Source organism: Marmota marmota, unplaced genomic scaffold, assembly GCF_001458135.2.
Source record: "Marmota marmota marmota unplaced genomic scaffold, marMar, whole genome shotgun sequence".
Classification (NCBI taxonomy): Eukaryota; Metazoa; Chordata; class Mammalia; order Rodentia; family Sciuridae; genus Marmota; species Marmota marmota.
In genome coordinates this window covers 11,321,639-11,337,624 of record NW_025999900.1, presented here as the reverse complement: position 1 = coordinate 11,337,624, position 15,986 = coordinate 11,321,639, and the positions used below count along the sequence as shown (strand labels likewise).

Here is a 15,986-nt window from a genome sequence, read left to right as displayed (position 1 = left end):
GTAATCTACCTAAACTTCTATATTAATATTCTTTAATTGTTTACCTATGTTACATTCCCATTCAAAATCCTACAAAGGTTATTTTCATAACTTTCAGGATAAAGTGCCAAATACTTAGCTTATCATTCCATGTTCTCCACTTTTGGTCCAAATTCACCTCTTCAGTCTTCCCATAATCTGTTCACTAATGTGAACTTTGTCTTCCTTTTGCCTTAGTCTATCATTTTCCCAAAGCAACATATATATTACTTCCAAATCTCTCTCCCCTTCATTAATGCTAATTTTCCTTGGAGTCTTTTATCTTTCTTCATATACTTAATGGCTACTATATCTTCAAGGTATATTTCTGATGGTATTTCCCAAAATATCTAAACTTAAAAGCAATCTCTTACTCCTACTGTATCACTTTGACAATACAATGTATTGATAAGTATTTCCTGAATACATGACTCAAAAATTTCTTGAAGGCATGAATTTGATATGTAAACCTCTTTTTGTATACTCAGTATAAGTAGAGCACCATGTATTGAGATGTACTGAGGGTTCTCTGTAATTGTTTTTAATGATTGTCTTTCTAAACCAAAAGGACTTTATTATCTATTTCATTCCTCCTAGAGTACTTTATGTCTTTCCCATCCTGTAGGAGTTGTTCCCTTCCTCTGCCTTTCTATGTGCCTCCAGAGACCTGCTATTAAAAAAAAAAAAAAAGACTTAAATTTTTTCCTAATTTCAAGTATTCTTATTTATTCCTGTCAGTATTATCCTAGAACTAATCTGTCTGCTTAATACACAATAATCATCATTATACATGTTTATATAATAAAAGGTCCTTTAGTTTTTCTTTTTCAGTACTGGAGATTGAACCCAGGCTTAGCACATGCTAAGCAAGTGCTCTACCACTGAGTTACATACTGAGCCCAAAAGGCCAGTCTTATTACTTGATAATAAATTAGGGACCTAAACCTGAAAAACATTAAAGAGTTGAATATCTAAAAATAAAGCTTTGTGCTTGTCTTGGTAATTTTAATAAAGTAAGTCTTTAGAATAAATAGTCAAGTATTCTGTGATAGCTGAGCTATCATTTAAAAAAAATACAAAAAGTTAGGCAGAGTGGGGGCACCCCTACAATCCCCACTACTAAGGAGACTAAGGAAACAGGATCACAAAGTTTAGGGCAGCCTGGGCAACTTAGCAAGACCCTGTCTCAAAAAGAAAAAAATTTTTAAAAAGGCTATAGCTATAGGTCAGATCACTTGCCTGGTGTGTGCAAAGCCCTTGTTTGAACTCTAGCACTTACTAAATAAATAATGCCTTTCAGTTAGATAATACAAATATATTTACCTTCTTTCCTTGGCTGATAAATGTCTCCGGCCTTGTAATTTACTGTCATTCTATTAAAATGAGAACAAAAAGAAAGAAATAAAATTATTCAACAATATCATTGAATTTTTCAAAAAGTAAAATTAAAAAGAAAATATTGAGAAAAATGTAATTTTTTTAAATAAAACCTTAAAATAGCTTACTGAATTAGAAGATTCTTCTTTTGAAGCCAATTTCTGAAGGGACCTATGAAAACAAGAAGAGTATAAAGCCTGAAAACATTCTCATATCATACTCTAAATGATTTTTATTTTTGTATTTTATTTTTAAGAGTACTATAACTATACATAAGTTGAATTCATTGTGCTCTTAATTACTTATAATCCTACAAGTACAATCAAATCATTCATATCTCCACATTTTTTCACCAAGAAGGAAACAAGCTTACACATAAGTAACTTGCCCAAAGGCACATCCTAAGACTCAATTTTGATTGTCTGCTCCTAAGCCATTATTTATAACCCCAATAAAAACACTTTTTTAAAACTATATATTGTTACTTGGTGATCATTAAGACATTAATAACTAGAACACCTCTTTTTTAGATGGATTACTAGCCTTTAGAATCATTTGTTTCTATTCTGAACTACTTTGGTCATTTTTAATATCAATGTATTTTTCTACCCTGGTCCTGGGAATTTCTTTAGAGAAATTAAATGTGGAAAAAAAAAAAAAAAGAACAATAGCACTGAATAACAGAAAAATGAAGGGTGAAAGTATTGAAGTCAATCTTGGCATTGTCTTTATAAGGATTAACGTGTCATCACAGCTTACAAAATAAAACTTAAAATGTTGTCTATTTAATTACCTTTGGGACTGAAGGTGGGACAAGTCAATAGTAGTATCAGGATACTCTAGTGTCTCTTCTCTTTCATCCTTCATATCACTGATAGGCTCCTGATCTTTTATAATCACTTCAGATTCTCTTTCATCTTCGGAGCTTTCTTCCTGAATTAGTTCCTCATTTAGTTCATCACCACCACTCTGAACAGTAAGATCCTCTTGGTCAACCTGAGTCACAAGTTCTACTTCTACAGGAGGTTCATGTAATTCCTCTTTATCTTCTTCACTGCTAGTGTCACCTCCATCTATAAAATAACCGTAAAGAAACTGACAAGTCTATGTGATTTTCTTGAAAACTTCATATGAACAATTCTACTCCCTGTTGTCTCAAAAGATCACCCGAAAATCACCAGAATGATCACTGATCATTCTCATAGGGGACCACTCTTAGACAAAAGGATAATCTGTACAATCAACAGGTTGAACTAAGTAGATATTATGGACATTGCTACCATTTCTACATGAAAACTGTAACCTGCCTTTTTTGGGTATTTCCCAAAAGTAAGACAATAAAATCAGTTGTATAAATTCTGTAGCTTTTATTATTTGCAAATGAAAACTGAATTAATAATGCATGTTATATAACTGGCACATAGCAGGTGTGCTGTCTAATAGTAGGGTCCATCTGCTCCACCTGTAAAATGAAATGCCACCACCCATCTGTCATAGATGGTCATGAAAATTACATAAAAATTAAATAAATAAGCGGAGAATTATGGCACATGCTTATAATCCCAGTAGCTTAGGAGGCTGAGGCAGGAGAATGAAGAGTCCAAAGCCAGCCTCAGCAATTTAGTGAGGTCCTGGGCAACTTAATAATTATGATGTTTTTAAAAAAGAAAAAAAAAAAAAGCAACTCAGCGAGACCCTACCTCTAAATAAAATTCAAAAAAAGGCTGGGGATGTGGCTCAGTGGTTAAGCACCCCAGGGTTCAATCCCAGGTCCCCCCACCCCCAAAATTAAATAAATATAAAGCACTTTATTCAGTGCCAGAGAAATAGTAACCATCAATCAGTATTAGTTACAAATGAAACAATACAATATTACTCCTATAAATGAACAACTCTAGGAAAAAGTATAACTGCAAAAGTAATTTAGAGAACAACTTTCCCTAGCTCTCTTAAGATAAATGTATTCCAGCAACTATAGTTGCTTTCTACTTGAAACATATTATAAAATCAACTCAAATTCTCATGAGAAATTGTACTTCTTATAAATTCATCTCTATTATTTCTTGTCCTTTTTCTGCAGTACTAAAGATTGAACCCAGGGGTGCTCTAGCACCAAGCTACACTCTTGGCCTTTGTAATTTTTTATTTTGAGACAGCATCTTGCTAAGTTGCCAAGGCTGGCCTTAAATTTGTGATCCTCCTGCCTCAGCCTCTCTAGTACTTAGTATTATAGACATGTTGCCACCATGCCAAGATACTTTGCTATCATTTCTTTCTTTCTTTTTAAAATATTTTTTAGTTATACATGGACACAATATCTTTATTTTGTTTATTTATTTTATGTGGTGCTGAGGATCAAACCCAGTGCCTCACATGTGCAAGGGAAGCACTCTGCCACTGAACCACAACCCCAGCCCAACTTTATTATCATTTCTAATTCCTAAACCCCCAATATAAATGATAATTCATAAATACCTGAGTCCTTTTTTTGTCAAACAAATTTATACATTAGCCATTAAACATTGAAGTTTTATTATATATACACTAAATTATGTAAGTTATGGATCCAATTAAATACTTTTCAACACACTAAAATAATAACTATATTTAACATATCCAAAACCAAACTGATAGATGGTATTTTTATGAATATTCTTTGAAATTTTAATTATCCCAAAATATCATTTACTTAAGGATTTAGAAGTAAAACTAGAAAATAAAAAATATCACAAGCAAATTTACTAAAATGTGTGAACTACCTAGTTGTTCCATTTCTTCTGAGATGAGTTCACTTGTGCAACTTGCCAGTGTCTCCATGTCTTCATCTTGCACTCGGACTTTACGTTCACCCCGATGTCTCCAAACACATGACTCATCTACCTATAGAAATAGTTCTTTTTCATTTATAGAATTTTAGGTAAGAATTATGAGGGGGGAAAAAAAGGAAGAAGTTGAAGAGTACCTTAAAGAGGAAGCTAAACCCCATCATTAGATATGAGGGAGGAAGGAAATTCTTTTTTCCTACAAAAGATAATATACATTGATGTTTTAAAAAAATTAGTTTTCTCCATTTTTTGTCTGCAAAATATATGACACCAATGATCATACCCATTTTGTCTCTTACTCTGACATGGGGAACATTTCCCATTTATAGAATCTAGCATTAGGTATAGTAACAATAATTAAGAAAAAATATGCATGCTTATTCTTATGTTTTGGGTCAGACCCTGAATAATCTATAAAAAAGATGACAAGGAAAAAATTTGCTTATTTCATAAAAGACTTCATATGTGACACAAAGTTATGAATTTCTGTTCTGAGAATATTTACAGATGATACTCAAACCTGACTCCATAATCCACTGGGAAGTTAGGGACATTTTTCACGCCAGGCCATTACCTCTTATCATAAAACTTCCAGTTGTCAAATATTCTCCAGTTGGTGCTGTTTTAGACACCTAACAAACACAATAATGTTACATTCTTAAGAAATATTGTTTTTTTTTCTATTCAAGAAGTGAAAGTAGTCATAATTCAAATAAGCAACACTATAAAATTCATAATAGCAAAAATTCTCAACACTAAAGATATTGACTTCCCTTCAACGATAGATATACACCTTTGGCAACAACAAAGAAAGAAGGATCTATTATATCAATGTTTCCAAATGCTCTGGAAAAGATCCACTCCTTTCTTCTAGCATGAGATATAATGAGAAAAGGATAGCTTAATAAGTTTATTACAAAATATTAAAATAAAGCTATATTTATTAAGTAAAATCCTTTCCTGAGGCTGGACATGGTACCATACACATATAATCCTAGCTACATAGGAAGCTGAGGCAGGAGGACCTCCAAGTTTAAGATCAGCCTGGGCAACTTAATAAGACCTTGTCTCAAAATAAAAAGTAGAAAGGGCTGGGGTGTAGCTCAGTGGTAGAGGGATCATGGGTTCAATTCTTAGCAGGAAAACAAACAAAAGCTTAAACATATCTCCTTATAAAAGAATTCAAACTACTTTTATAACAAAGTATTATGGCAGAAGATATAATTCCCTCAAGTATTATTAATTTCCTAAAAACATAATATTAATTAAACTAATTCTATAGGAAGATAATACAAATAAATTCTATCCTATCATACAACTTTAGGACCTTGTAAAAGTATATCATTATCAATCATAATTCTTGAAAATGAAATCAATAGTAATGCAAAGTTAAATATGGAATGAAGTATCATCAAATAACAGCATTAACAATAAAAAAGGTCAATTACTAAAACCAAGTGAACTTAAAAAAACAAAAAAAAAAACAAACAACAACAACAAAAAAACCCCACAATAGGATATATCTGCTTTTTTCAAAGGGCAAAAGAAAATTCCAAGAAAGATGAAGAGGAAAAAGACCTTCTAGGCCAGTATAATAGTCGTAACTGATACCCCATTATATGTTACATATGGGATTATATATACCCTATATAACTGCAATGGATCACTCTTCACTTAGATCTTTGTTCAAATCTTTACCTTCCCAGAAAGAGATCCCTGATACTTTATAGTGATAGATAGCCATTATTACTCTCTATTTCATTATATGCCTTTAAGGTTTTTTAATAGTACTTTTTAACTGATATGTATTTTTCTCCACCTACATGAAAGATCTATCAAGGAAGTAGCAAATCAAGTAGTTTGCCTTCCTTATTTACTTTTATATCCTCAAAATTTGATACACAGTACAGCTCTTAATAAAGAAAAAAGGACTACGGCCCTTATTACCTGATGATGGTACACCCACCAAGCACTAGTGATAACTCGTGCATCCCAAGCAGCACTGTAGCAAAGTGCCATTGTGCCAGCCTCAGTCAGTGTCCGTGGAGGGATGGGTTCTCCTATAAAAATAATGCTACATTTCAATACTCAAGTACATACTTTCTACAAAGCAAGATATAGTATAACCAGTTCAATTATCTTAAATACTAACACCATGCTTTATTTCAAGATTTTAAAAAATGATTGTTTTAATTGAAATATATTTACATGAAAGGCTTTTAAAAGACCTATGTACATAAGAAATATCACAGAAGAAATATCCTTTCAAATTTGCAGGGAAATGGATGGCATTAGAGCAGATTACGCTAAGTGAAGCTAGCCAATCCCTAAAAAACAAATGCCAAATGTCTTCTTTGATATAAGGAGAGCAACTAAAAACAGAGCAGGGAGGAAGAGCATGAGAAAGATTAACATTAAACAGGGATGAGAGGTGGGAGGGAAAGGGAGAGGGAAGGGAAACTGCATGGAAATGGAAGGAGACCCTCATTGTTATACAAAATTATATATAAGAGGATGTGAGGGGAAAGGGAAAAAAAAATCAAGGGAGAGAAATGAATTACAGTAGATGGGGTAGAGAGAGAAGATGTGAAGGGAGGGGAGGGGGGATAGTAGAGGATAGGAAAGATAGCAGAATACAACAGTCACTAGTATGGCAATATGTAAAAACGTGGACGTGTAACCGATGTGATTCTGCAATCTGTATACGGGGTAAAAATGGGAGTTCATAACCCACTTGAATCAAGTGTATGAAATATGATATGTCAAGAGCTTTGTAATGTTTTGAACAACCAATAAAAAAAAAGAAATATCCTTTCAATTATATCAATCATTTTAACTTCATTCCATAAAGTATAATTTAGAAAAATCTCAAGTTTGAAGACTTTTAGAAGTACTATCCCTTAGATTTCAAATATTCTTTAATTGGGATGTAATTCATAGATCATAAAATTCACCTTTTATAGTGTACAATCCAAAGGTTTTTAGTATATTTATAAAGTAGTGGAACCATTACCATTATCTAACTTCAGAACACTTTCATCCTTCCCAAAAAGAAATCTGCATCTTTTAGCAGCCATTTTCCATTTTCCCTCCTATATGAAGCTCCTGGCAATCACTAACTTTCTGCCCCTATAGATTTGCCTATTTTGAGCATTTCATATAAACTGAATTATATATAGTCTTTTGTATTCTTTCATTTAGCACGTTTTCAAGGTTCATCCATGCTAGCCCAGCACAGTGGCTCACACTTGTAATCCTTGCAACTTGGGAGGCTGAGGCAGGGGGATCACAATTTCTAGGCCAGCCTGTGCAACTTAGTGAGATCGCAAGAACCTATCTCAAAATAAAAGGGCTGGGGATGCAGGTTCATTCCCCAGTAGCAAAAACAAAAAAATAGTTCATCCATGTTAGAGCACAGATACTTCCAATTATTCCACTGTATGGATAACACCACATTTGGTCTATCTATTCATTAATAAATGAACATAGTTGTTTCTGTTTCTTGATTATTATAAAAAATGCCACTGTGAATATTTGTAAACAAGTTTTGAATGGATACATGTCTTCAATTATCTTGGGTATACAAAACTAGGAATCACTGGGTCACAACTATATTTAACTTTTTGAAGAAATGCCAAATCATTTTCCATAGCAGCTGTGCATCATTTTCTAGCCCCCCCCCAACAGGGTATAAGGATTCTAATTTCTTCACATTCTAAGCAATATTTGTCCATTTTTTTCCTGGTAACCATCTGGTGAGTATGAATTGGCATTTCACTGTGGATTTGATTTGCATTTCCCCCATCTTTTAATGTGTTTCTTGGTCATTTGTCTATCTTTGAAGAAATGTCTGTTCAAATCCTTTGCTTTTTTTTTTTTTTTTTTTTTTTTTTTTTTTTTTTGTGTGTGTGTGTGTGTGTGTGTGTGAAACAGGGTCTCACGATGTTGCCAATCCTGATCTCAAATAACTGGGCTCAAGCAATCTTCCTGCCTCAGCCTCCCAAGTACCTATAACTATAGGTATATGATACTGCACCTGGTTTTAACTCCTATTTCTTCTTTTTTCTTAATAACTTTATTTTATTTATTTATTGTTATTATTTTTTTATGTGGTGCTGAGGATCAAACCCAGTTCTTCACACATTTGAGGCAAGCACTCTACCACAACCCTAGCCCTTAACTCCTATTTCTAAAGGTGAAAAATTGTTACAAACTTCAACAATAAAAAATTAAATTTTTTTTGTGGGGTGAATGGGTACCAGGGATTTAACTCAGGGGCACTCAACCACTGAGCCATATCCCCAGCCCTTTTTTTTCTATTTTATTTAGAGACAGGGTCTCACTGAGTTGCTTAGTGCCTTGTTTTTACCAAGGTTAGCTTTGAACTTGTGATCCTCCTACCTCAGCCTCCTAAGATACTGGGATTACAGGTGTGCATCACCATGTCCAGCTGAAAAATTAAACTTTTAAAAATACTGCTACGCTGCCATTGGAGGATTAAAAACTATTTTATAATTGTTGTAGGAGATCAAAAGTCCAACACCACAGGGTTGAAATAAAGATACTGTGGCCAACTACAACTAAAAAATAAATATATATATAAAAAGTCCAACACCACAGGTTAGCTCAGCAGTACTACTTTAGGAATATCCACTTTAAATGAGAATTAAGTGGCAAAGCACATCTTCAACACATGAACTGTAAAGTATCAAACAAGAATACAGATGAAAATCAGTCCCTAACATTTTGAGATAACTGGTACAAACATTAAGAGAATTTTTTAGAATTTTAATCTTACCTACCTGGTGTTAAGTATCTTTTCACAATTATTTCATTTTGTTGCTGATCTCGTCCACCTATTATTAGATAGTTTTCTGAGCTTATGAACCACAGAAACTTCTCAAACCTATAAAATGGAAAGAAAACAAAGTTAATATTTTTTTCTTCTTGGCTGCCTATATTCACACCATTTAAAAAAAAAAAAATCAGGAAACAACCCTGATTATGTAGGTTAAGACATCTTGATGATTTAATTATTTTTAAAATATCAAGCTGGGGCTGGGGATGTGGCTCAAGCGGTAACGCGCTCGCTTGGCATGCACGGGGCGCTGGGTTCGATCCTCAGCACCACATAAAATAAAATAAAGATGTGTCCACAGAAACTGAAAAATAAATATTAAAAAAAAAAAATTCTCTCTCTCTCTCTCTCCTCTGTCTCTCTTTAAGAAAAAAAAAATCAAGCCAATAGTAAAGGGTTTGTAAAATGATGAACACAAGGACAAAGAATGGGGGATAATCATCCTCATAAAAAATATGTAACAAGCCAATAAAAAATAGTTAATCTGAAGAGGGTAATAAAGAGGACAAAAAGAATATAGAACAAGTGGGACTAGGAATATAGCTCAGTGCCTGAGTGATTGCCTAGCATGTGTGAGGCCCTAGATTCATTCACTAGCATGGGATAGGGAGACAAGACGGACAAACAGCAAATAGGCAGATTTAAATCTAAAGATACTAGAGAATATATAAAATCTAAATGTGTTAAAGGCCCCAGAAAAAAAGGCAAAGACTATCAGAATGGAAAATAATGACAACAGCATGGATATATATCTATATATACATCCTTATCACATATACATCCATGTATATATGTATGTGTACACATAGATTCACATTTCTTAAAAATATAAGGCTAAAAGGCTGATATATGATGACAGAAAAAGATATATCATTCAAGAACCAAAAAGAAAGCTGATTTAGTTATAACCCCTGACAAAGAATGAAAAAATAGTTAAAATTAGAAGGACATTTCATTAAAGTTGATAACAGGCTGTATTCATCAGGAAGATATAATACTTCTAGACAGGTATCTCTTAATTACATAGCCTTGTGTATGTAAAGTAAAAGAAGACATTGACAAATCTACAATATTTGAAAGTTCTTAAGCAGAACAAGCCTTTTGCCAATCTTTTTCAAAGTCTTAGAAAAATTCTGCTTAGCAAAACTAGAAAATCTGAATAGTCCTTATATCTACTAAGAATTTCAGTCCATAATGAAAAACTTTTCCATAAAGAGAACTCTAGAAATACTGAGCTTCACAAGTGAACTTCATCAAACATTTAAGGGCAAATGAAAACGGAACACTTCTTAGCTTGTTTTGTGAGGCCATATGACCTTGATACTAATTCCTAATAAGAATATTATAAGAAATGAAAATCATAGGCTATCCTATTGATAAAAAGAGATGTCAAATTAATTCATACTAAAAGAGAGGAGACAAAAAAAATCTGTTGGATGCAAAACAGACAAGTGATCAGACTCAAGAAGCTGAATCTTATGCTTATGCTAACAATAGAAAAACCTAAGAAACAACTCAATTTACACTGTCTAATTCATATAAAGCTCAAAAACAGTATTACAAGTAGTAAAGGAAGATAGGGGTTAAGACGGGACTTCAGAAACAGGAGGACTGGCTGAAAATCTATTCAGTTAGTTCCCTGTATTTTCTTTCTAGCTGTAAATATGTTTGTAACTCCCTTTCCACATCCTAACAGATGTAGGAGTAACATAATACATGTGATACATATAAAACAAAACAAAGAGTAAATGTCAAAAATACTGGATACTAAGCCCCCCCAGACTATTATTCCCACTGGGCTACCCACATGTTGACAGCCAGGTCTTCACCTTAAGCAAGGGAATAAAAGAATCATTTTGGAACATCAAGAAGAAAAGAGCAAAAGACCACAAGAATTTTATCCAAAATGGCCTACATGGATCGTTATACAAGTCCAACCACTTCCAATCAGCATTTTTTTAAAGTTTTTTTTTTTAAGATATCGATGAACCTTTATTTATTTATTTATTTATTTATTTATATGCAGTGCTGAGAATTAAACCTAGTGCCTCACACATGGTACGCAAGAACTCTACCAGTGAGCCAAAACCCCAGTCCCCTAATCAGCATTTTAATACTCTACTATAAAATGTGAATAGTTGGGGGACGGGGATGTAGCTCAAGCAGTAGCGCACTCGCCTGGCATGCGCGGGGCGCTGGGTTAGATCCTCAGCACCACATAAAAATAAAATAAAAATGTTGTGACCCCCAAAAACTAATAAAAAACTCTCTCTTAAAAAAAAATGTGAATAGTTGTGCTGGAATTGTGTAAGTTCAGTGGTAAAGAGCTTGTGTGAGGCTCTGGGTTCAATCTCTGGTAGGCAAATCAAAAGTTTGAGGCCAACCTTAGTAAGTTAGTGAGATCCTGTCTCAAAACAAAAAGTAAAAAAGGACTGAGGATATAGCTCAGTGATAAAGTGCCCCTAGTTGCAATCCTCAGTACACCACTGCCACCACCAAAACAAAAACACTTCTCAGCTAAATAAAACTAGAGCAGGATATAAAACAGGCATGAAGAAGCAAAAGAGAGTTCCTAGAATTAAAAGCATAAGGTTAGGGATGTAGCTCAGTGACAGAATGCCTGCCCAGCATACTTGATTGAGATCCTAGGTTCAATCCCCAGTACCAGGGGAAATTTTTTTTTTTTTAAATCATGATAGGAGGGGCTGGGGATGTGGCTCAAGAGGTAGCGCGCTTGCCTGGCATGCGTGCGGCCCAGGTTCGATCCTCAGCACCACATACAAACAAAGATGTTGTGTACGCCAAAAACTAAAAAATAAATATCAAAAAACTCTCTCTCTCTCTCTCTCTTTAAATAAATAAATCATGATAGGAATAAATAAATTCAATGGAAGAACTGAAAGTTGAAGAAATCTCTCAGAATGTATTATAAGAAAATAAGAGTTAAAAAATAGAAAACTCAAGAAAATTGGAAGACCCACCTAGGATGTTCCATAATTAAAACTGGATTTCCAGAAAAGAAAAAGACATAGTAGACAACAGGCAGTTTTTCAAGAACTGCAATGCTGGGGTATGGCTCAGTGGTAGAGCTCTTGCCTAGCATGCCCAAGGCCAAAGGTTTGATCCCCAGCATTGCAAAAACAGAAAGAATCATGTCAAGAAAATGTCTCAAAACTGAAGGTTAGGGCTGGGGCTATAGCTCAGTGGCAGAGTGCTTGCCTATCAAGTGTGAGGCACTGGGTTCGATCCTTAGTGCTACATAAAACTAAACAAAGGCATGCTGTCCATCTATAGCTATTAAAAAAAAAATTAAAACAACAACAACAAAACAAAACAAAACCCGAAGGTTAATAAGGGCCCAGAAAATATCCAGCATAATGGATTAAAACAGCTTTATGAAATCATACCATCAGGAAGGGCAGCAGGATTAATTGGACATAACTTTCCTAGCCTTATATTTGAATACACAATCAGGATTATTCCACATCATGTACAACCACAAGAATAAGATCTCAATTAGAATAAGTTATACTCCATGTATGTATAGTATGCCAAAATATATTCTGTCATGTATATCTAAAAAGAACAAATAAAAATAAATTAAAAACAAAGCAAACATACTATCACGAAATTCTGGAAATTTTTTAGGATAAAATGAGGAGAGAAAAAAAAAAGAAAATGAAAATTTACAAGTTTATGGAAGGCAAAAACAAGCTGCATATAAAATATCAATGTTAAAATGACATCTGGGCTGAGGGTATAGCTCAGTGACAGAGTGCTTACTTAGCAGGCACAAGGCCCTAGGTTGGATCCCCAGCACTAAAACAAAACAAAACAAAACAAAAAACAAAAAACAAAAAAAAACCACAAACACAAACAAAAAAACCCTTGAGCTGGGCATGGCATGTGGTTTCAGCTATTCAGGAGGCTAAGCCCAGAAGTTCAAGCCAGCTAGCAACACAATGGGATGCCATCCTCCACAAAAAAAAAAAAAAAAAAAATCCTTATGAAATCATACCATCAGGAAGGTATTCTTCTCAAAATCAATTCTGAAAGTTACTACAACAGAGCAATGCCTTCCAAAGTCTTAGGTAAACCTAAGTGCTAGGAAAATATAGTTTCAATATTGTGTGCATGTAAAAAATTATATATATATGTGTGTGTGTGTGTGTGTGTGTGTGTATATATATGTGTATATATATATATATATATATGTTTATTTATTTATTTCAAACTAGATTTCTACACCAAAAACCCTATTAAATATGAATAAAATAATTTTTTATACATTAGAGAACTTTAAACTAAACTTTACCTCCTATACAAACCTTTCTCATAAAGCTCTGCACACACTCCATACCAACCAATAAAGAGAAGTATGAGATCCAGGACAGAAAATCCAACACAAAGAGGGGAAAGAGATCTTCTAAGATAATATTAAAAGGAGATTTTAATATGCTAAGATGCAGGTCAAAAGCTCCAAGAGAGACCTCTGACCTCTACAAGGCAATAATAATAAAGGAATTTCACTTGAAAGAGAATCTGAAGATGAATTAGCGATAAAAATAAAAATAAAGCAAACCCTGCCTGTAATCCCAGCTAGGCAAGAGAATCCAAAGTTTGAGCCAGCCTGGGCAATTTAAGAAAATTCTGTCTCAAAATAAAAAACAGGAAATAAAAACAGATAGAGATATAGCTCAGTAGTAGAGCACCCCTGGGTTGAATCCCCAGTATCACAAAAAAATAAAAGAAATAGAAAGCAAATGAAACAAGAAAATTATTGACTAAGCAAGATAAAAAACTGAGCAAGAAGCCAAGCACAGTGGCACACACCTATAATCCCAGTGACGTGGGAGTCTGAGGCAGGAGGATCACAAGTTTGAGGCCAGCCTGGGCAACTTAGTAAGATCCTGTCTCAAAATAAAAATAAAAGTGTCTCTGGATTCATTCCCCAGTACTGCAATTTAAATATTCAAACTGTCATTGATGACTATCATTCTTGACAAAATTATTCTGTAAGTGTGTGAATGCAACAGAGCACAAATAAGAAAGAAATGAAATTCTCATCTTCCATAGTTAGAAGTCAAGACTGTAAAAAGGAAAAAGTAAGCAGCAATATACGCATATTATTAAAAAAAGGCAAAGAAAAGAGAAGGCAATGGGAATGAGGTGAAGAATTACAGGGCTACTGGTTTTGTAATAAAATTTATAGAACTGCTAGACCTTCTAAATAGTGTACTTGTACACTGCTGATAAAACAAACTAAGTTTTAAAAAGGGAGAACACTTACCAATATACTTTTCTTGCTTTCTGAATAGAGGTGACTGTTTGAACTTCTTTTAATGTTTGCTTTGTTTTCTTTTCTGCTGATTTGAATGCCTATTTATAGGAAAAAATAATAAACTTTTAAAATAATTTGTTCAGAATGTATTTAAATACACCCAGGTAAACAATGGGACAAGAAATAGTTTTGTGTTTTATGATACTGGGGATTGAACCCAAGCCCAAGGGTACTCTACCACTGAGCTATATCCCCCGCCCTTTTATGTTTTGTTTTTATTTTTTTTAAATATTATTTTATTTATTTATTTTTATTTTTTTTAAGTATTATTTTAGTTGTCAACAAGCCTTTATTTTATTTATTTATATGTAGTGCTGAGAATTGAACCCAGTGCCTCACACATGCTAGGCAAGTACTTTGCCACTGAGCCATAGCCCAGCCCTTGTTTTGTTTTTTTGAGACAGGGTCTCCCTAAGTTGCCCAGGCTAGCCTTGAACTTAGAATCCTCCTGCCTCAGCATCCTGAGTTTCTGTGGTTACAGACATGCCTCCATACCAGCTAAGAAATAGGGTTTTTTTTTTTTTCATAAACACATCCATTTTTATTAAGTATGCAAAAAAAATGCACATAAGATTATAGTAACTCAAACATTTTACTTACCAATGATTGGAAAATTTTTCCAATAGTTTTTAAAACTGGCATTTTCTACCCACTAACATATACATATTTGAAAGTAATGAAGAACAAAAGATTTTTGCCTTAAATATTAAAATAACTTAAGTCAAAACTTGAACATATGCAAATATTAGCTCAAGGCATACAAATAAAGAACTACCTTGTTCACTTATCAGATTCCAAGTGCTATCATGTTGCTGGTTTTAAGTGGATACAATAGTGAACAAGATGGGAACAAAGCCCCCTCCCACACCCCACTGGAGTCTATGAAAAGAGGCACTATTAAACAAGTACTCATTCAAATAAACATATGGTAAGTGCTTCTAAGAATGTTATCAAAGCATAACAAGGGAACCCAATTTATACTAGATTTTGATCAAAGAAGGTATCTCTGAGGAAATGGCATTGAAGCTGAAATCTAAAGGATCTATGAAGTTATCAGACTAAGAATAGGAAGAAGAGCCTTATCAACAGAAAGAAAAGACCAGCTAGTAGTGATCACAGGATAAAATATCATGAAATGAGATCAGAGAGCAGGAGATAGAGGCAGACTTCATGAAGGTTACTCATTTAACATACATTAAGGTTACTGTTCTATTCCAGACACTATTCCAGGGATTAGGATGCAGCAATCAATAAAACAGACAAAGATCCTACATTGCTGGGTATGGTGGCACAGGCTTGCAAATCCAGCTACTGTGGAGGCTTAGGCAGGAGGACTGTTAAGTTCAAGGACAACCTGGGCAACTTAGTGAGACCCTTTTTTTTTTTAAAGGGGGTAGGGGGTATATATAACCCAATGCAGAGTACTCCTAGATTCAATACCAGTACTGAGAGGAAAAATCCTACTTTTACGCAATCTACATTTCAGAGGAAAAACATAAGTATTCCAACAGATATGTCTGTTGGGAAGATTTTTTTTTTTTTTTTTTTTTTTTTTTTTTTTTTTTTT

General features: G+C 33.8%; 1 protein-coding gene across 1 annotated transcript in view; it reads right to left on the bottom strand.

Moving 5' to 3' along the window:
* The window catches only part of Nemf (nuclear export mediator factor), a 43,008-nt gene that overhangs the window by 8,122 nt on the left and 18,900 nt on the right, over nt 1-15,986 (bottom strand). Inside the window, 10 exon segments of the mRNA XM_015491030.2 lie at nt 1,342-1,391; nt 1,524-1,566; nt 2,189-2,468; nt 4,155-4,275; nt 4,358-4,416; nt 4,795-4,852; nt 6,168-6,307; nt 7,672-7,715; nt 9,019-9,126; nt 14,369-14,457. Coding sequence (XP_015346516.1) covers nt 1,342-1,391; nt 1,524-1,566; nt 2,189-2,468; nt 4,155-4,275; nt 4,358-4,416; nt 4,795-4,852; nt 6,168-6,307; nt 7,672-7,715; nt 9,019-9,126; nt 14,369-14,457 — 992 coding nt within the window.